The sequence below is a fragment of the Solea senegalensis genome, linkage group LG8 (assembly GCF_019176455.1).
Source record: "Solea senegalensis isolate Sse05_10M linkage group LG8, IFAPA_SoseM_1, whole genome shotgun sequence".
Lineage (NCBI taxonomy): Eukaryota > Metazoa > Chordata > Actinopteri > Pleuronectiformes > Soleidae > Solea > Solea senegalensis.
The window spans coordinates 5,060,336-5,075,990 of NC_058028.1; the positions used below are offsets into that span (position 1 = coordinate 5,060,336).

General features: G+C 42.9%; 1 protein-coding gene across 10 annotated transcripts in view; it reads left to right on the forward strand.

Moving 5' to 3' along the window:
- LOC122773164 (lysosomal-trafficking regulator-like) overlaps nt 1–12,440 on the forward strand; it is a 52,980-nt gene extending 40,540 nt beyond the window's left edge. For all 10 annotated transcript variants that reach the window (XM_044031598.1, XM_044031597.1, XM_044031599.1 and 7 more), the window contains 23 exons: nt 85–294; nt 682–858; nt 1,001–1,077; nt 1,207–1,395; nt 1,890–2,035; nt 2,118–2,214; nt 2,445–2,506; nt 2,695–2,750; nt 2,852–3,004; nt 4,346–4,590; nt 5,067–5,133; nt 5,227–5,383; nt 5,902–6,042; nt 6,144–6,361; nt 6,455–6,685; nt 6,799–6,988; nt 7,073–7,209; nt 8,403–8,501; nt 9,182–9,321; nt 9,423–9,520; nt 9,628–9,784; nt 10,190–10,261; nt 10,369–12,440. In XM_044031598.1, the coding sequence (XP_043887533.1) occupies nt 85–294; nt 682–858; nt 1,001–1,077; nt 1,207–1,395; nt 1,890–2,035; nt 2,118–2,214; nt 2,445–2,506; nt 2,695–2,750; nt 2,852–3,004; nt 4,346–4,590; nt 5,067–5,133; nt 5,227–5,383; nt 5,902–6,042; nt 6,144–6,361; nt 6,455–6,685; nt 6,799–6,988; nt 7,073–7,209; nt 8,403–8,501; nt 9,182–9,321; nt 9,423–9,520; nt 9,628–9,784; nt 10,190–10,261; nt 10,369–10,507 (3,258 nt within the window). In that variant the 3' untranslated portion in view covers nt 10,508–12,440. The remainder of the gene's footprint in view (nt 1–84; nt 295–681; nt 859–1,000; nt 1,078–1,206; nt 1,396–1,889; nt 2,036–2,117; nt 2,215–2,444; nt 2,507–2,694; nt 2,751–2,851; nt 3,005–4,345; nt 4,591–5,066; nt 5,134–5,226; nt 5,384–5,901; nt 6,043–6,143; nt 6,362–6,454; nt 6,686–6,798; nt 6,989–7,072; nt 7,210–8,402; nt 8,502–9,181; nt 9,322–9,422; nt 9,521–9,627; nt 9,785–10,189; nt 10,262–10,368) is intronic.
- The last annotated feature ends 3,215 nt before the right edge of the window (nt 12,441–15,655 follow it).

The following is a 15,655-nucleotide window of genomic DNA, read 5'->3' on the forward strand; positions in this document are numbered from 1 at the left end:
TGAAATGCATTTTCAGCTGTCCAAATTTGATTGCCATATTCTGAGACCATATGTCTATGTACCTTGTGGTCATGTTTTTTACAGGGCAGCACAGGTCGGGGAGGAGCTCCACATCAGCAGTGGCGAAGAATCCTGTGGTCTTGTCGGGACACTTTTCGGGTTCAAATTGGTCGCCTCCTGGTGCACACATTCAGCCCTGCACTTCCCCTGTCTGACAGGAAAGAGGCGCTGGATTTTGTGTTTGATCCCAGACATTTAGACATCCTCAAGGAGAGCCTCAGTCCAGGTCTAGAGGTGAGTGTGAAAGAAATGTATAATTGGAATCCATTTCTGACCTTAAACATCAACCTAGCTGTTGTTCACAGCGAAGCACCAAACCTAAGGACCAAGTGCAGATTCACATATGTGTATGTTTTGTTTTGGGAAAAATTTAAGTTAGTTTAGTGCATTTGTTTTCCCAGTGTTGTTAGCTATTGATTTGAAAATAACTGGCTGTTTTCTTGCTCTTCATCTGCCCTTTGGATTGTTATTTTGTTTTTCTTTCACTCCGCAGCCTCAGGCTTTACTGAAGGTCAGCAAGACAAGGTTTTGTTTCCTGCCATCACTGTGTGACTTGCCTCAGTCACAAATTATTTTTAAAAATGTGTCCTTTCCTTTATTCTCTGTCTCCCTTTCACTCAGCATGGGCCAAAGTTGTCGCTGTACCTGTATGAGATGCTGCACGATCACAAGGACAGCCTCACCAAAGATGAGCAGAATGCTGTGGGTGTATTCATGACCTCGCTGAAGCTTTGTGGCCATCGCTGCATCCCACCCAATGCCCCACACAAACAAGAGTTGCTCAGGGCCATAAAAGAAGTGAGTCCTGCAAAGAGTGCAAAACACCCTCTATGCTTTTTTAATAAAATGTGAAAATACCAATTTTTATGCAGGTGGACTTGTGAATGTTTATTGGCCAGAAAAAATGCATGCTTGTTTACTTGTATCTTTATGGACACAGGAAAAAAACAAGTATGAAGCCGAAGAGAAAACAAGCAAAGTGGCATGGGAAAAGAAAATAACCAACACTCAAAGGAAGTAAGTCTGGGCTTTTACTTTCATGTTGAATTTATATTTAGTACGAAGTACATTTAGTTCAAAAATCGGTCTGAGCATTGCGTCCTTTTTCTTCTTCTGTTCACTCTATACTTTCTTATTTCTCTGCAGTCTTGTCCAAAGGCTTGATGGAAAGTCCAAGGACATTTCTAAGATAGCAGCTGATATCACTCAGAATGTTTCTCTACGGCAAGGCATGGAGAGAAAGAAAGTCATCCAGCACATCAGAGGACTCTATAAGACTGACCTCAGCGCCAGCCGCCACTGGCAGGAGCTGGTGCAACAACTGACGCATGACCGGTGAGCTTTGAAATTCCTTTCTGACTATGAAAATTTATTTAATTCTCATGTGTGGCTATGAAATAGAGAAAATGAGAAATGAAAATGTTGTCATGAAACATTTGAGAAGATGCCATTCTAAGCAGGTCGACTGTTTGACAGTTGAAAAGTTAAAAAGTTAAAAAGCTTTAACTGCAGCTCATCCCATACTGCATGGTGCAACCTTATTTCATTTTAAAGCAATATACATATATATATATGAAAATTAAATGGTATCATAATCATTGTAAATTATTAATACTGTATATGTCTTTTGTATCTTAATTTTTGGTGCTCACCTTTCACTACTGCCTTACTTACAAACTCATGCGAAATTGTTGAATATAGACCTCTCCAATGCCCTAAAACATTAAAGATGTGATTCCTCAGCTAAATATATGGCCATGCTGTCAGTTTCTACTCTACATTCATATGAATAGACAAAGCTTTACAGATAGCAATGATGTCTGTTTCAGTGCGGTTTGGTACGACCAGACATCGTACCCAACATCCTGGCAGCTGGACCCCACCGAAGGGCCAAACCGGGAGCGCCGGCGATTACAGAGATGCTACCTCACCATCCCCAACAAATACCTGCTCAAAGACAGGCGCAAGTCTGAAGGTGAAGGTCCCCTTTGTGGTGAATTTCTGTGTTGTGGCGGTGTATTTGTTTTCCTAAATCTGACCTTCATTTCTTTTTTTAGACACCATGACACCGCCACTGTCCTTCCTGTTTGAGGATAAGACTCACTCCTCCTTTTCCTCCACTGTCAAAGACAAAGCCACCAGTGAGGCCATCAGGTATAACTTTGTTCCTCACTCTCTCCGCATGTCTATAACCTGAGTAAACATTATGTCCATCTCAGGAATTTAGTGTGATCTGAAGAAGGCAACTTTGACACAACTCAGAGTTACGTATAAAGTTTCTCGTGTTTCTAGTTTGTGTGTTAATGTCTTACTACTGAATGTATGTAGTCTATGTAGTACTATGTTGTACTTTTCTTGTTTGAAGAACGTCTTTTTGTCCTTAGGTTCACTAGGCGGTGCATTAGTGTCGCGCCCTCCAGAGAGACGGTGGGAGAGCTACTTCTGGGTAAGTCACTGACTGTCATTCACAGCTGCTCCATGCATAATACACTTAATGACTCAGGCAGTCAAAAATGCACAAAGAGTAATGTGTTCTCTCTTTCTCTTTGAGGCATGAGGGATATTCCTCTGGCATTACATACAAGTGTGTGTTAATTCAGTGGTGAATGCTTTTGTTTGTTGTGTTCTTCACAGGAAAGTCTGGGATGTACTTTGTAGAAGACAATGCAGCTGATGCTCATGACAACCAGGTAATGCCAGACTCTGTTGCTCATGCTTTTGTTTCTTCACCAAAAGAGGTGCTGCTACGTTATGTGAACTCAACCTTACGTATGCTCCTGTGTTTGGACAGAGCCTTCATGGGGAGACTGAGGCCCCTTCTTTCTCCTGGACGTATGAGGAGATCAAGGAGGTACACAAGCGCTGGTGGCAGCTAAGAGACAATGCTGTGGAGATATTCCTCACCAATGGCAGGACCCTGCTGTTAGCCTTTGACAATACCAAGGTGAGTCACATAGAATAAAAATGAAGGACACCACGTCGTCAGTGGAAGGTTGCTCATGCAAGAATGAAATACTGAAATGAATGCTAACATCGGTCGTGACAGGCATACAGCAGGTCCTCTAGTGTTACTTAAATTATTTCATTTTATTATAACAAAGAACTGACAGGGCTTATCATAAATACTAGACTACCCAGGAGATCGGTGGAGCAAAATTAAATCTGTGTTTGATTTGAATATTAAAATGTTGCCTCACATAATGGACTGGGATAAAAATGAGGAGGAGACGACTGATGCTCAAATAAAAAGATGTATGAATTGATAAAATGCAGCTTGAAAATAACCTTTGTTTTGAGGGTTTACTGTCGCCTCTTTATTATTCTGTCCCTGGTGCCTCTCAAGCTCTGTGGTATTCTGTGCCAGGATTCAATCATGATCATATCGGATGTAAAACCACTGTTCTCTTTGAGGTGATAACTATCATTATCTTACACCACTTTTTATTTAAATATGAAAAGAAATCTATTGTGTGCTTGGGAGACTTGCTTTTGTGCAAACCAGAGTTTTCCTAAGCAGAAAAGTCCTCAGTCCAGTGTCCTCAGATAATCTGCGGATTTACAAAGATCGACAAACAATAAGATATTTCAATTTAAGATGATGTGTTGTGGTTAAACATTACAAACATTGCTGGTCCTCTCGTGATTTTTTTTAATTGTATACAAATCAGCAAGTGTATTCCATTAAATCTATTTAATATCACCATGTAGGGTTAGATAGTATACCATCCATTTTCTACTGCTTTGTCCTCCATATGATTGAAAGCCAGAATTGGATGGTATATATTATTCCAATATATTTACAAACATGGTATTGCATTGCACACTGTCATTTATATCATAAATGGAAAGCTGTGCTTACATTTGCATTTTTTCAGAGAAGAGTAGAGCAGAGTCTCCTCTGTCAGGATGAGCAAAGCACGGTGGGAGTGACCACCAAAGTATTTTGACCAGAACGTGACAAAAAGATCTCTAGCTCCAATATCGCTCATAACAACTCTTTTTTTTCCTCCTTCTCTCCCTGTCACTGTCTATATCAACCAGCCCTATGACCATGTTGGGCATCTTATGCATTTATTATGTATTGTCTTTTGGGTTTTGATAAAGTTGATCAGTTGCTTCTTCTTTGCACTGAGCTCATTTTTTTTAGTGGTGCCTTAAACTGGGTACACTTGAATAAATGTTATAATTTTTTATTATTTTTGGGACTGTGTACTTTTACTAAGTTTCAGACCCTTCCTAACACTAGAGCTAGAAATAATCTCAATTATCTGTGTTCTCGCTTTAGTTCCGTGACGACGTCTACCACAACATCCTGACCTCTGATCTGCCCAACCTGCTGGAGCACGGCAACATCACGGCACTCACACAGCTGTGGGGCTCTAGTCAGATCACCAACTTTGAGTACCTCACACATCTCAACAAGCACGCAGGGCGCTCCTTCAACGACCTCATGCAGTATCCTGTGTTCCCCTTTATCCTGCGAGATTACACCAGTGAGACGCTCGACCTGCAGGATCCAAGCATCTACAGGTGCTGGAGAGTTAAATCTCTCTTTGTGTTTTGAAAGGAGTTCTATGTTTTAGTCTTGAGCATTGTAATGTAAACTCACTGGAAACTTTATTTGGGACACAGGACCCCTTTTAAATTGGCATGTTTTGTTACCATTTTTGCCCAGATAACTGCCGCTCAATTCATATTTTTTCCCTGCCGACAATTCTCTAAACTCTAGAGATAGTTGTGAGTGAAAATTCCAGTAGTCGGCAGTTTCTGATATAGTGAGACCAGCCTGTCTGACACCAACAACCAGGCCACGTTCAAAGCATAGTCTGGATCTAAAAAGTGGACATAGTCTTCCGGTTTTCTGGTTGAGGGTTAGGGTTAGTTAATGGTCTCAATCGTGAAATTTTGGTTTAGAGGAAAACAGACAATTAAGCATGCCACATTTTGGTGGATATACTGTATAAATCCATGGTGTGTTAATGCTTTCCTTCTACTTTGTCATGCAGGAATTTGAGTAAACCCATTGCAGTCCAGTCAAAAGAAAAAGAGGATCGATATGTGGACAATTACAGGGTGAGGCCCTGTCGTACCGTAGCATGTGTTACTTTTAGTTTTTTCCATGATGCAGTAAGAAAAGACACTCTGCCACATGTGCTTGTTTTGCAGTACTTGGAGGAGGAATACAAGAAGGGCATTCGTGAGGATGATCCCATGCCGCCTGTCCAGCCTTACCATTACGGCTCACACTACTCCAACAGTGGCACTGTGCTGCACTTCCTGGTCCGGATGCCTCCTTTCACCAAGATGTTCCTTGCCTACCAGGGTGAGTCACACATTATTGTTTCCTGAAAGTTAAGTGAGAAACGCCTGGATAGTCCAACTGCATAGTTTTTTACTTTCTACAAGCAAATGCACTGTTAATTGACTGGAAATGTGTGGCTCTTTAACAGCAGATAATTATCATACAGCTCCAAATAGCTTTTATCCCTGAGTCCCAACTGTCTACTTTACCCCGACTGCTTCATCTCATTTGATGCTCATGTTTTTAGTGCTAAGATTCTGGAAGCAAGCCGTTTCCTGTGTTGCGTAACATGCGTTAGCATTAAAGGTTATAACGCCTCTGTACTTTTCTCTAATCAGGTGTTCCCCTTTTCTTCTCTATACATGTTAATTATTTTTGTCCATTCAATCCTCTCTGTACTCCTCCTCTGTGATCCTCTAAAGCACCTTTTTTGTGTGATTGTAAATGAATTCACCAAGCATGCTCTCTCTGGTCATGAAAGGGGATCTTTTTAATCAGTGAGTTGAATTTGTAATAAGATTGTCTTTGGCCTCAATCAGATCAGAGCTTTGATATCCCGGACCGGACGTTTCACTCCATGAACACGACGTGGCGACTGTCCTCCTATGAGTCCATGACTGATGTGAAAGAGCTCATCCCAGAGTTTTTCTACCTCCCAGAATTCTTGGTTAACAGAGAGGGTAATATTTTTTATTTATACCCTCAACATTCATATCTACCTTTAGCTCCCTCATTCTTTTTGCTCACTGCTGATGAAATGTATTTTTTTGTGCCTGAACAGGTTTTGATTTTGGTGTTCGTCAGAACGGTGAGAGGGTGAATCATGTGAATTTGCCACCCTGGGCTCGCAACGACCCACGTCTGTTCATCCTGATCCACAGACAAGCCCTAGAGTCTGACCAGGTCTCCCAGACTCTGTGTCAGTGGATCGACCTGGTGTTTGGGCTCAAGCAGAAAGGCAAAGCTGCTGTCCAAGCCATCAACGTCTTCCACCCTGCTGTAAGAATCTGTGCATCACCACATTTGCTTAGCGCTAATGAGAAAATACTGCAGTTGTTGTTGCTGACATCAGTTTTGTTTTGCTTTTCACAGACTTATTTTGGCATGGATGTTTCGTCTGTTGAAGACCCAGTACAGCGACGGGCCCTGGAGACAATGATCAAAACATACGGACAGACGCCCAGGCAGCTCTTCAATGCCTCTCACATCAGCAGGGCCGGGCCAAAGCTCACGATTGATGGAGAGCTGCCAGCAGCCATGGGACTCCTGGTCCAGCTGGCCTTTAGAGAAACCAGAGAACAGACCAAAGAAATTGTTTGCCCGGTAATCCAATGTGTAGTTGTGGTGTTTCTAGCACACCACTGTTCAGTGAGGAAGAATGAAGCTGTCTGATGATTTGCTGCTCACCTGGCAATTTCCACTTCCTTCCCCCACAGAGCCCGCTACCATGGATCAAAGGTCTGAAGTGGGGTGAGTATGTGGGCTCGCCCTCTGCTCCAGACCCAGTGGTGTGCTTCAGCCAGCCACACGGGGAGAGGTTCGGATCCCTGTTGGCTCTTCCCACGCGAGCCATCTGCGGCTTGTCCCGCAAGTTCTGCCTCATGATGATTTACAGCAAGGAGCAAGGTAGGGAGTGCGCCACTCAGCAACAGTAAGTTTTTCCACAATGGCTTGCTGACTCCATTTATTCTGCATCTCCTTCTCTGATAGGTGTGCGGAGCATGCACAGCACAGACATCCAATGGTCAGCCATCTTGAGCTGGGGTTATGCAGACAACATACTGAGGCTGAAGAGCAAACAGAGCGAACCACCTATCAACTTTATTCAGTGCTCACAACTACACCAGGTAAGAAGATCAGAAAAATCCAGGGCCCCTGACAGAGAAGAAGTAACTGTAATACTTGTTACTAGTTTTAATCTACACACAGGATTAATCGATTAGGGGTGGTAATCTCTTGGTAACCCATGATTCAATTAGATTACAATTCACATGGCTACAATATGATTATAGAAATAACAGGTTTTCCTTTGAAATCATAGTGTATAAATGATCCATATTTAAATTATTAGATTATTTACTTGCATCTTGTCTTTTATTAATAACAACACATTCTTGAAACCAGGAAAAGACTAAACTGTGACCCTCTAACAGCAACTCATACAGATTCAGTCTGGCACTAGAGGGGTGTCCCCACACATGTCTCATACATGTATTTTTGTCTACTTAAGATTCACACATCTGGAAAAATATGAAGAACTACAATATGATTGATATTTACATGTGATTCAGAACTGCATTATGTGAAACGGAGCAGGAAGAGGGAGAACAGCAGGGCAGTCATCAGCTTCTCTGTGCCTCTTCCAGCTGAAACAGTATTTTTACCATTGTTTTTCATGCATTTATTGAAAAATATTCAAAACAATGGCATGACTGGCTGAACGAGGCCTACCTGTGACTTCAGAGCTGCACTGTTCAGATTTAAACTATATCTACCACTCTGATAAACCTGTATTTAAAGGCACAGTGTGTAACTTTTGTTAGCTGTGAGGGATTTCTCAATCAAAACAATAACAAAATACCTAGTTTGTTGTCAGAAAGCAGAGGGGATCATGGGAATTGTTTTTGTATTCTTTTGAGACGCACAAAGCAGTTGACTTCAATGAAAGGCGACCAAAAATAAATGGTCTGTTACCTTGAATACAAATATGGATTTCTGTGCATTTAAAGAACATTCAAAAATGTTTTGGTTAATGTAAGTACACCATTTTGTTGTTTCATTTTTATATGTTAAATATTGCATCTTTAACTCTGTGACTTTTCCATGGCATCAGCACAAAGGAGCAGAGGCAAGTAGATACAGATGGCAGATATTTTCTTTACATTTTGATTTTTCTGCATTAGTTAAAAATCCTTGAAGAGATAATTGCATTGCTTCTAAGAACTGTGTTTCTTTCCCTCCCATTTATCCAATAAGCTTCCAGGTTTCTCTCTCTTTTTCACTGTGTCCAAAAATCTCTCTCTCCCTTTCTCTCCTCTAGGTGACCAGTTGTGCCTGGGTGCCCGATAGCTGCCAGCTATTTACAGGTAGCAAGTGTGGAGTCATTACCGCCTACAGCAACCGCTTCACCAGCACCACGGTGGGTTTCCATGGCAACCTCTCCCTCTAACCTATCTCCTCCACATCAACGCCCAATCCGCCGCCCACCTCCCATCACCCCCACTCTCCTCTCCCCCTCTTTAGGCAGCTTCACTGTGCTCAAACGCTCAGCTTCATTAGTCACATCACAGTCGCCCTTGAAACACATTTCCACCGAGTCCACAAGTGGGATTAGGGGTCTGGGAGTTCAGCCATCAGAGAGGCTTTAGACTTTCATTGGTCGCCATCAACAGCTACATTTCCTATTTCTCTGGTGCTGAAGGGCGTTTCAATGGCAATTGAGAGAAACTCCTATAGGACGTTGATTAATGGAGTTTTTTTAGGAAATGGCGAAAATTAAGATGGCACATCCATGCTAACAATGAGTCACATGTGAGTATTCAGGTGTGGATGACCCTTTTCAGACCTGGTATGAACATCATTCAATGCATTTTGAATGCATCCAATGTGTTTTGCATCCTCAGATCTGATTAAAAAAACAAAACAACAAAATTAGGATCAAGAGTTGTCGAGAGTTACTTTCACACGTAACACTGTCCAGTTGTGATAGCATTTCCCAGGACTGATGTTACAAGCTCTAAGCAGGACTTCTGCGTTCTTTCTGTCTCTATGGGCTCTAATTTATTGGATGTTTTTGATTTGATCCATGTCTGTTCATAGCCTTCAGAGATGGAGGTAGAATCTCAGGTTCACCTGTATGGACACACGGGGGAAGTCACCAGTCTGTTCGTCTGCAAACCATACAGCATCCTCATCAGTGTCAGCCAAGACGGCACCTGTATCCTCTGGGACCTCAACAGGTCAGTGTGTGTACGAAAACAAGAGGAAATCATCATGACCTTTTTTTATCTCTGCATACACTCTCTGTGCGTCTGTGTGAGCTGTTTTGTGTTTTTTTCAGGCTGTGTTATGTTCAAAGCCTCACAGGACACAAAAGCCCAGTGACTGCTGTGTCTGCAAGTGAGACCACAGGTGACATCGCAACAGTTTGTGACTCAGGTAGGAGAAGAACGCCCTGTTCTGTAGACCACAGTGTTACATTAGTGTGTTACATCCCCAGACCATCATCATCACCACTATCATGACTCATGTGTCTTTGTATTCAGTGGGCGGAGGCAGTGACCTGCGTCTGTGGACGGTGAACGGCGATCTGATCGGTCACGTCCACTGCAGAGAGATCATCTGCTCTGTGGCGTTCTCCAACCAGCCGGAGGGTGTGTCTGTCAACGTCATCGCCGGTGGGCTGGAGAATGGTGTTGTTAGGTAAGCAGAAATTTTACTCTGTAAAGTTAAAGATACAAATACACCTATTTGGGGACCACTGATTTCATTTAAATGCACTATTTGAAGTCATGAAATGGTTTAATGAAGCTGCTGCACTGTGACTTCCTCACTGCATCTTCAAATGTACCATAAAAGACTTTCCTAGCGAGTGCTCGCGCAGAGGCAACAGAAACTTTGTTCTATTAAAGTGAACCGGTTGTAAACAGGTTGGAATATGACAGAGCACACAAGTAGAAGTGAATTGAATTTTATTATTTTATTATTAACACTTCTTGTCCCTTCAGGGCCAAGAATATGTACTATACATACTGATAGTTCTGCTCAGTGCCAGAGCCAGTGTTCAGATAAAGGACACGGGACATAATACATATTCTTTTTTTCCAGGTTGTGGAGCACCTGGGATTTGAAACCAGTGAGAGAGATCACCTTTTCCAAGTCAAGCAAACCTATCATCAGGTACAGTAACAGAGTCACAGCCATGCTAAATTACACCACCGTTAACATTTATATATCCTGTGGGGGAATCCTGATGATTGCATTTTCTCCCTCACTGTGTGCCTCAGCCTGACGTACTCGTGTGACGGTCACCACCTCTACACAGCCAACAGTGAGGGTACGGTGATGGCGTGGTGTAGACGGGACCAGCAGCGCATGAAGCTGCCCATGTTCTACTCCTTCCTTAGCAGCTACGCTGCAGGTTGACCGCGCGTCTGACATTTATGACTGTCCACCTCTCAGCGGGGGGAGCTCCCTCTTCCTCCCTGCTTTCTTCCTCCTCTTCCTCAGGAGAGGACTTGTCAGCATGGCCTCAACCTCCCTCAACCCTCCTTGACTTTTAACTAAAGCCATCCCCAGCTAAGCGATTACTACTCCCAGCATCCAGAAATGATGATATAAAATAGTATTATATGTTTATAAATATATATATATATATATATACATATATACATATGTGTGTATATATTTATAAACATATTGTGGTGGAAAGGATGGATATTTGGTTGAGGCTGCAACAGACACTTTACACAAAATGCATTTGTGCAAGTATGTTTGGTCTTTTGTGTTTTGTTTTTCTGTTAGTTTGTTTCCTACTCTTGAGTTTCTGTTGCCTGTGCGATGTATATGTTTTTTTGCTCTGTCCTGGTAAGCTGCTATGGTATGGCTGAAGTCAGATCGAAAGTGTTCGCGTCCGCCCCCGTCTCCCATTTCACCGTCGCTCGGATCTCCCGCAGCGCGTCGTCTGACAAATTGGTGCCAGAGCTCAGTAAGAGTGTCCTGCTGACGCTGCAGTAGTTAGTAGGAAGGAAGGGAGGGAAGGAAGGTGGGAGCCCGTCCTCGCGTCTGTCACCAGGAGACGACCTGCTCTGTGGGAGTGAGACGCTGCTGTGATGGGCTGTCTGCTCCACTCACGTCTGAGTTCTTGTGTCGCGTCCCTGCATGACTGTGTATCTGCGCTCAGCGGAAGATAATGGGAGAACCTGGGAATGAAGTGTACCTCGCCTTGGCTGTTCTGTCCTACTCCTGCATGCTAGGATGATGCTGACCTTGACTCTGTGACCTCTACTGTCATGGCACTCCTTTTTATTAATGCCTGTCTTTGCTGAACTCTCCCTTTACATCCAGATATGATTTATTTATTAGAAAAATCTTCCCTTCCCTTGTGTTTTACTCTCTGCTGCTCAAATGCACTAAAACCTTTCACTCCGTCAGCAAGCTCGCTGAGATAATTCCAGAGAGCAGTTAACAAACAGCATCGACTGCCTAAAGCTAGAAAAGATGCAGAGAAGATGATCCTGTAAACCTCCTCATCCTCACTGAAGCTTCATACCTGTGCAGCTTTTAGGGGACAGTTTAGTTTTATTCAGTTTAAGTGGCGATGCATGAGGTACGTATGCAGAGTTAATGTGTTGTATTTTGTGGGATGCCTGTTAATAGGAGACATTAGAACTGGAACTGCTTTCACGCTTTGTTTTAAAGTTAATGGGGGGGACGGCAGAGAAAATGTCCCAAAACCCAACTGAGAAAATAAGCAACTTTCCAGCTGTTTGCTACATTTAGAACACTTTCTGGGGTTTGCAACGCTGTCTGACGCTGTTTTTGGAAGTATAACCCAAACAGCTGCTTTAAAACACAGCTTTAAAAATGATTCAAAACATTCAGAAATGATGTAACATTATATGTGCGCTGCTCCCTTAAACACTTACACTGTACAGTTTTTTCTGCTGCCCCTGTTTCACATCCAAACAATACACAGATCATGTTCTAGTTCAATTGTCGCCCTCTCCAAACAGACACTGGACACAGTCTACACTGACTCTGCGTAAATATCTCACCTTCTAAACCAAAACAATGATACTTTAAAATAAACGTTGCATCATTTTCTGCCAGCTGAGGTCCAAGCATTGATGTCTCATATGCTGAAGAGGTTTACAGCTGATTTATAGACACTACACTGATCAGTGTTGACCAAATGTCTCCCTCCTTAACCCAATCCATGTGACCATTCTTTACATTCCCATTCAACTCACTGCACTTTCACTTGTCAGTCATTAAAGAGTCGAATGGTAGCAGAAGCACTTTTTAAAAAAAAAAAACATGTAATTCAGTCAGAGCCAATGATCTGTGGTCTTAATATGAACTGTGCTTTGGTTTAAATCCTCTAATAAATCTAACCGAGAAAAGCAATATCTGTCACGAACATGCAATAGGTCATCGATGTTAGAAACCAGGAGTTTGTTCCAGCAGCTGTGAAATAATGTTCAACCTTCATGGTGACTGCAGTGAGCCTTCAGTTAGGAAATGATTTCTTACATTTTACACTTTGTCTTTGACTTGTTTTCAAGAAAGGGAATATTTCTTATGTAATGATGTCATTCCTTTGGTGTTGCTGTTGGTTTTGTTTTTCTCTTCCTCTTCGGCTCAGTCAGGCCTGTAACGAGACATGAAGTTACTGAGATTGTTTACAGAGTTTCACGCCTGCATGTGTACATACATTTCCTCCATGAAATCTTCAGTGTTTGTCTATAAGAACCACAACCTTTTCTCTCTCTCTCCCTTTAACATCCATGGGTGAAAATGTGTTCTTGTTTTGTTGTTTGTTTATGTTTTGTTCTGTGAAAATGGCAAAAAATCGGAGAGGAAAGCGTGATTAATGAGTGATGTGTTTGTGCTTTCTGAAGAAGGAAATATTTTTGTTACCTTAGGCTATGCATAATTTAAGATCATCGTCTTAGGTTGCTTGAATTGTGTAATTTCATTGGCCTCTTTGGGCAGGATTTGCAGTTTGGTAACTTCTGAAAGGTCATATTTTTTTGTACGTGTGTGTGTGTGTGTGTGTTTGTGTGTATGTATGGACCAACAAGTGATGAGTATATTATAAATATATAAATATATATATAAATATTTGAAGAAACATTACTGCATCTCGTCTCGTGTCTGTTTCTTATCCGTTGTGTTTGAACATGACAAACTATACATCTGTGCGTAATATATCGTGTTTACTGCCACTTCTCTAACACCTACTATTTATAAGATTTTGAATGCGTAAAATCAGACATTTCCAAGTTCTACGTTTAAAAAAAAAAAAAAATCAAAATCCCATCATTGTGTATTATATATTTTATTTAAAAGGAACACACACAAGCCGGGCACTTATCTGCACCCGAGGAGCACGGGGAATTGGGTGCCTTGCTAAGGGGCACCCCAGTCCTGTGGCCCATCCTGGGACTGAACCAGCCAACTTGTCCCCCCAAGTTTCTACTGCAGCCTTCCTACGTCATCCTTTCTCATATAGAAAGGGGGGGATGCTCTTCCAAACACCTACAGAAGACCAGCATCTAACAGACTGCAGAGGCGGGATAGCATATGGTGGTGGATCTGGGAGGACAATTTCTTGTCCCAAGGGAGATCTGCAGCAGCACGTTAAGGCCTGACACGGTGCTGTGGACTCCAGCTGGAAGATCTGCCTTTCTAATGTAGCCAACAGTGCCATGGGAAGATGGGATGGAGGCTGCCCATGAAAGGAAGAAGGTGAAGTATGCAGACTTGGTGGCAGTGGACAGGGAAGATGGAGGTGGACTGGGGGTGGGAGCTCGAGGCTTTGTTGGGGGCTCAACATTACGTCTCTCAAAAGACCTGGGGCTACAGGGAGCCAAACTTGACAAGGCCACTAAGGTGATATTAGAGGAGGTGTAGAAGGCGAGTTTCTGGTTCTGGTTGAGAAGTAATGATCAGCCTTGGCTGATGACTCTGCAGCTACCAACTTTGGTATGCGGTCTGGCTTAGGCCTGACTCAGGGAAACGGACGTCCCTGCCATGCATAGTCCTCCATGGGCATCGGTGGAGGTGTGACAGTCGGGCAGGAACACCATCATCACTGTACGGCACAATAATTCTGCTTTTTTTTTTTTTTTACACATACTGAGACATAACCGATAGAAGTGCAGTGAGTAAATTTGATCCACATTTATTGTTGCAGTTGCATGTTGCAGGTCCCTCAATACATCCCTCCCTTTCATTTGTGTTGGAGAACCTGTGTAACCTCCAGTTAGCATCACAAATAAAGACAAGTTTGTGGGATATTGGTCCACAGTGGAGACTTTGCCATTATAAATATTACAGGCTCATTCTGGGCTCTTAAATGTACACTTATAAATACTTAAATATAGTTATTTTATCTTCATTTACTGCCAAATGAAAATAATGTACACACTGGATCTTTAAAACCCACAATTGAATGCTTTATTAAATACAACAATATCAACTGAACCTTTTTTCATTGAGATGACGTGTGGTTGTCGTGCAGCCTTAAATCATTGGTACAAATAAATAATAGATGTAAATATTGATCATGATTGGTTGATCAGGAGGTTTTTCATGTGGATGCAAAAGTGCAGTGTTGTTGTTATGGATGAGGCCCGTATCCGTTGCTATGTTGGGGAGGAGGGGGGGACCCGGTGATGTCAAAGATGATGTCAAAATAAAATAAGGAAGCCTGCACGTACAGAATCTGCTGCAGGAGGCAGCGTTAAAGCAAAACACGTTTGTTTTAATTGTGCGGGTGCGTTCACGGTCAGTGTTCTCTGCTCCACTGATCGAGCTCCTCTCTGCCCCACAGAGTCTGATCGTCACCAGAGATCCCCCACCACCATCATCACCACCACCCACCGCCCGCTACATGCGAAACATCTCTCCAGGTCCAGCCGCTGCCGCTGCTGCTGCTCTCCAGGACCCCGCCGCTTTAGATTTCATCTTCCTACGCGGATTACGCACGACGCACGGGGATCGAGATCCAAACGCCAGGACTCACTCAGTCACTCACCTCCGCGGGTTCAGTCCACAGTGAAACCAGGCTGCTGGGATCTCCTCCACCTCTCATTTCATATTTGACAGATTTTTTTTTTCTCTTCTCAGTGTGTTTGAGTAAGTGTGTGTGTGTGTGTGTATGTGTGTGTGTGTTGGGTGGAGTCAACCCGGAATCCTCCAAATTGGAAATCCATTGGCACATTTCAGGTAGGTCAGCCTACATTAGTCAGCTTATACATCTGGGCATCGCAGCGAAGCCACGAGCGGCTCCTTTTGTGTTTATTTCCTTCTTCTTGTTGTTTATTTTCCATGATGTGTGTGTTTTTGGTTTCGCTGATTTCTGCTCTCACCACACACACACACACACACACACAGGCAGGGCCGCAGCAGCGCGCGCCGCCACGATGTGTCTCCACAATTTACTGCCCTTTAGAAATAAGAGTCGCACCATGTTTGACTGATGTGCACCAACAGTCATCACCGTCGCTTCGTGGGGATGAGACAGATCCAGTGAAAGCACGCGCATACGTGTGTAAATATGGCAGG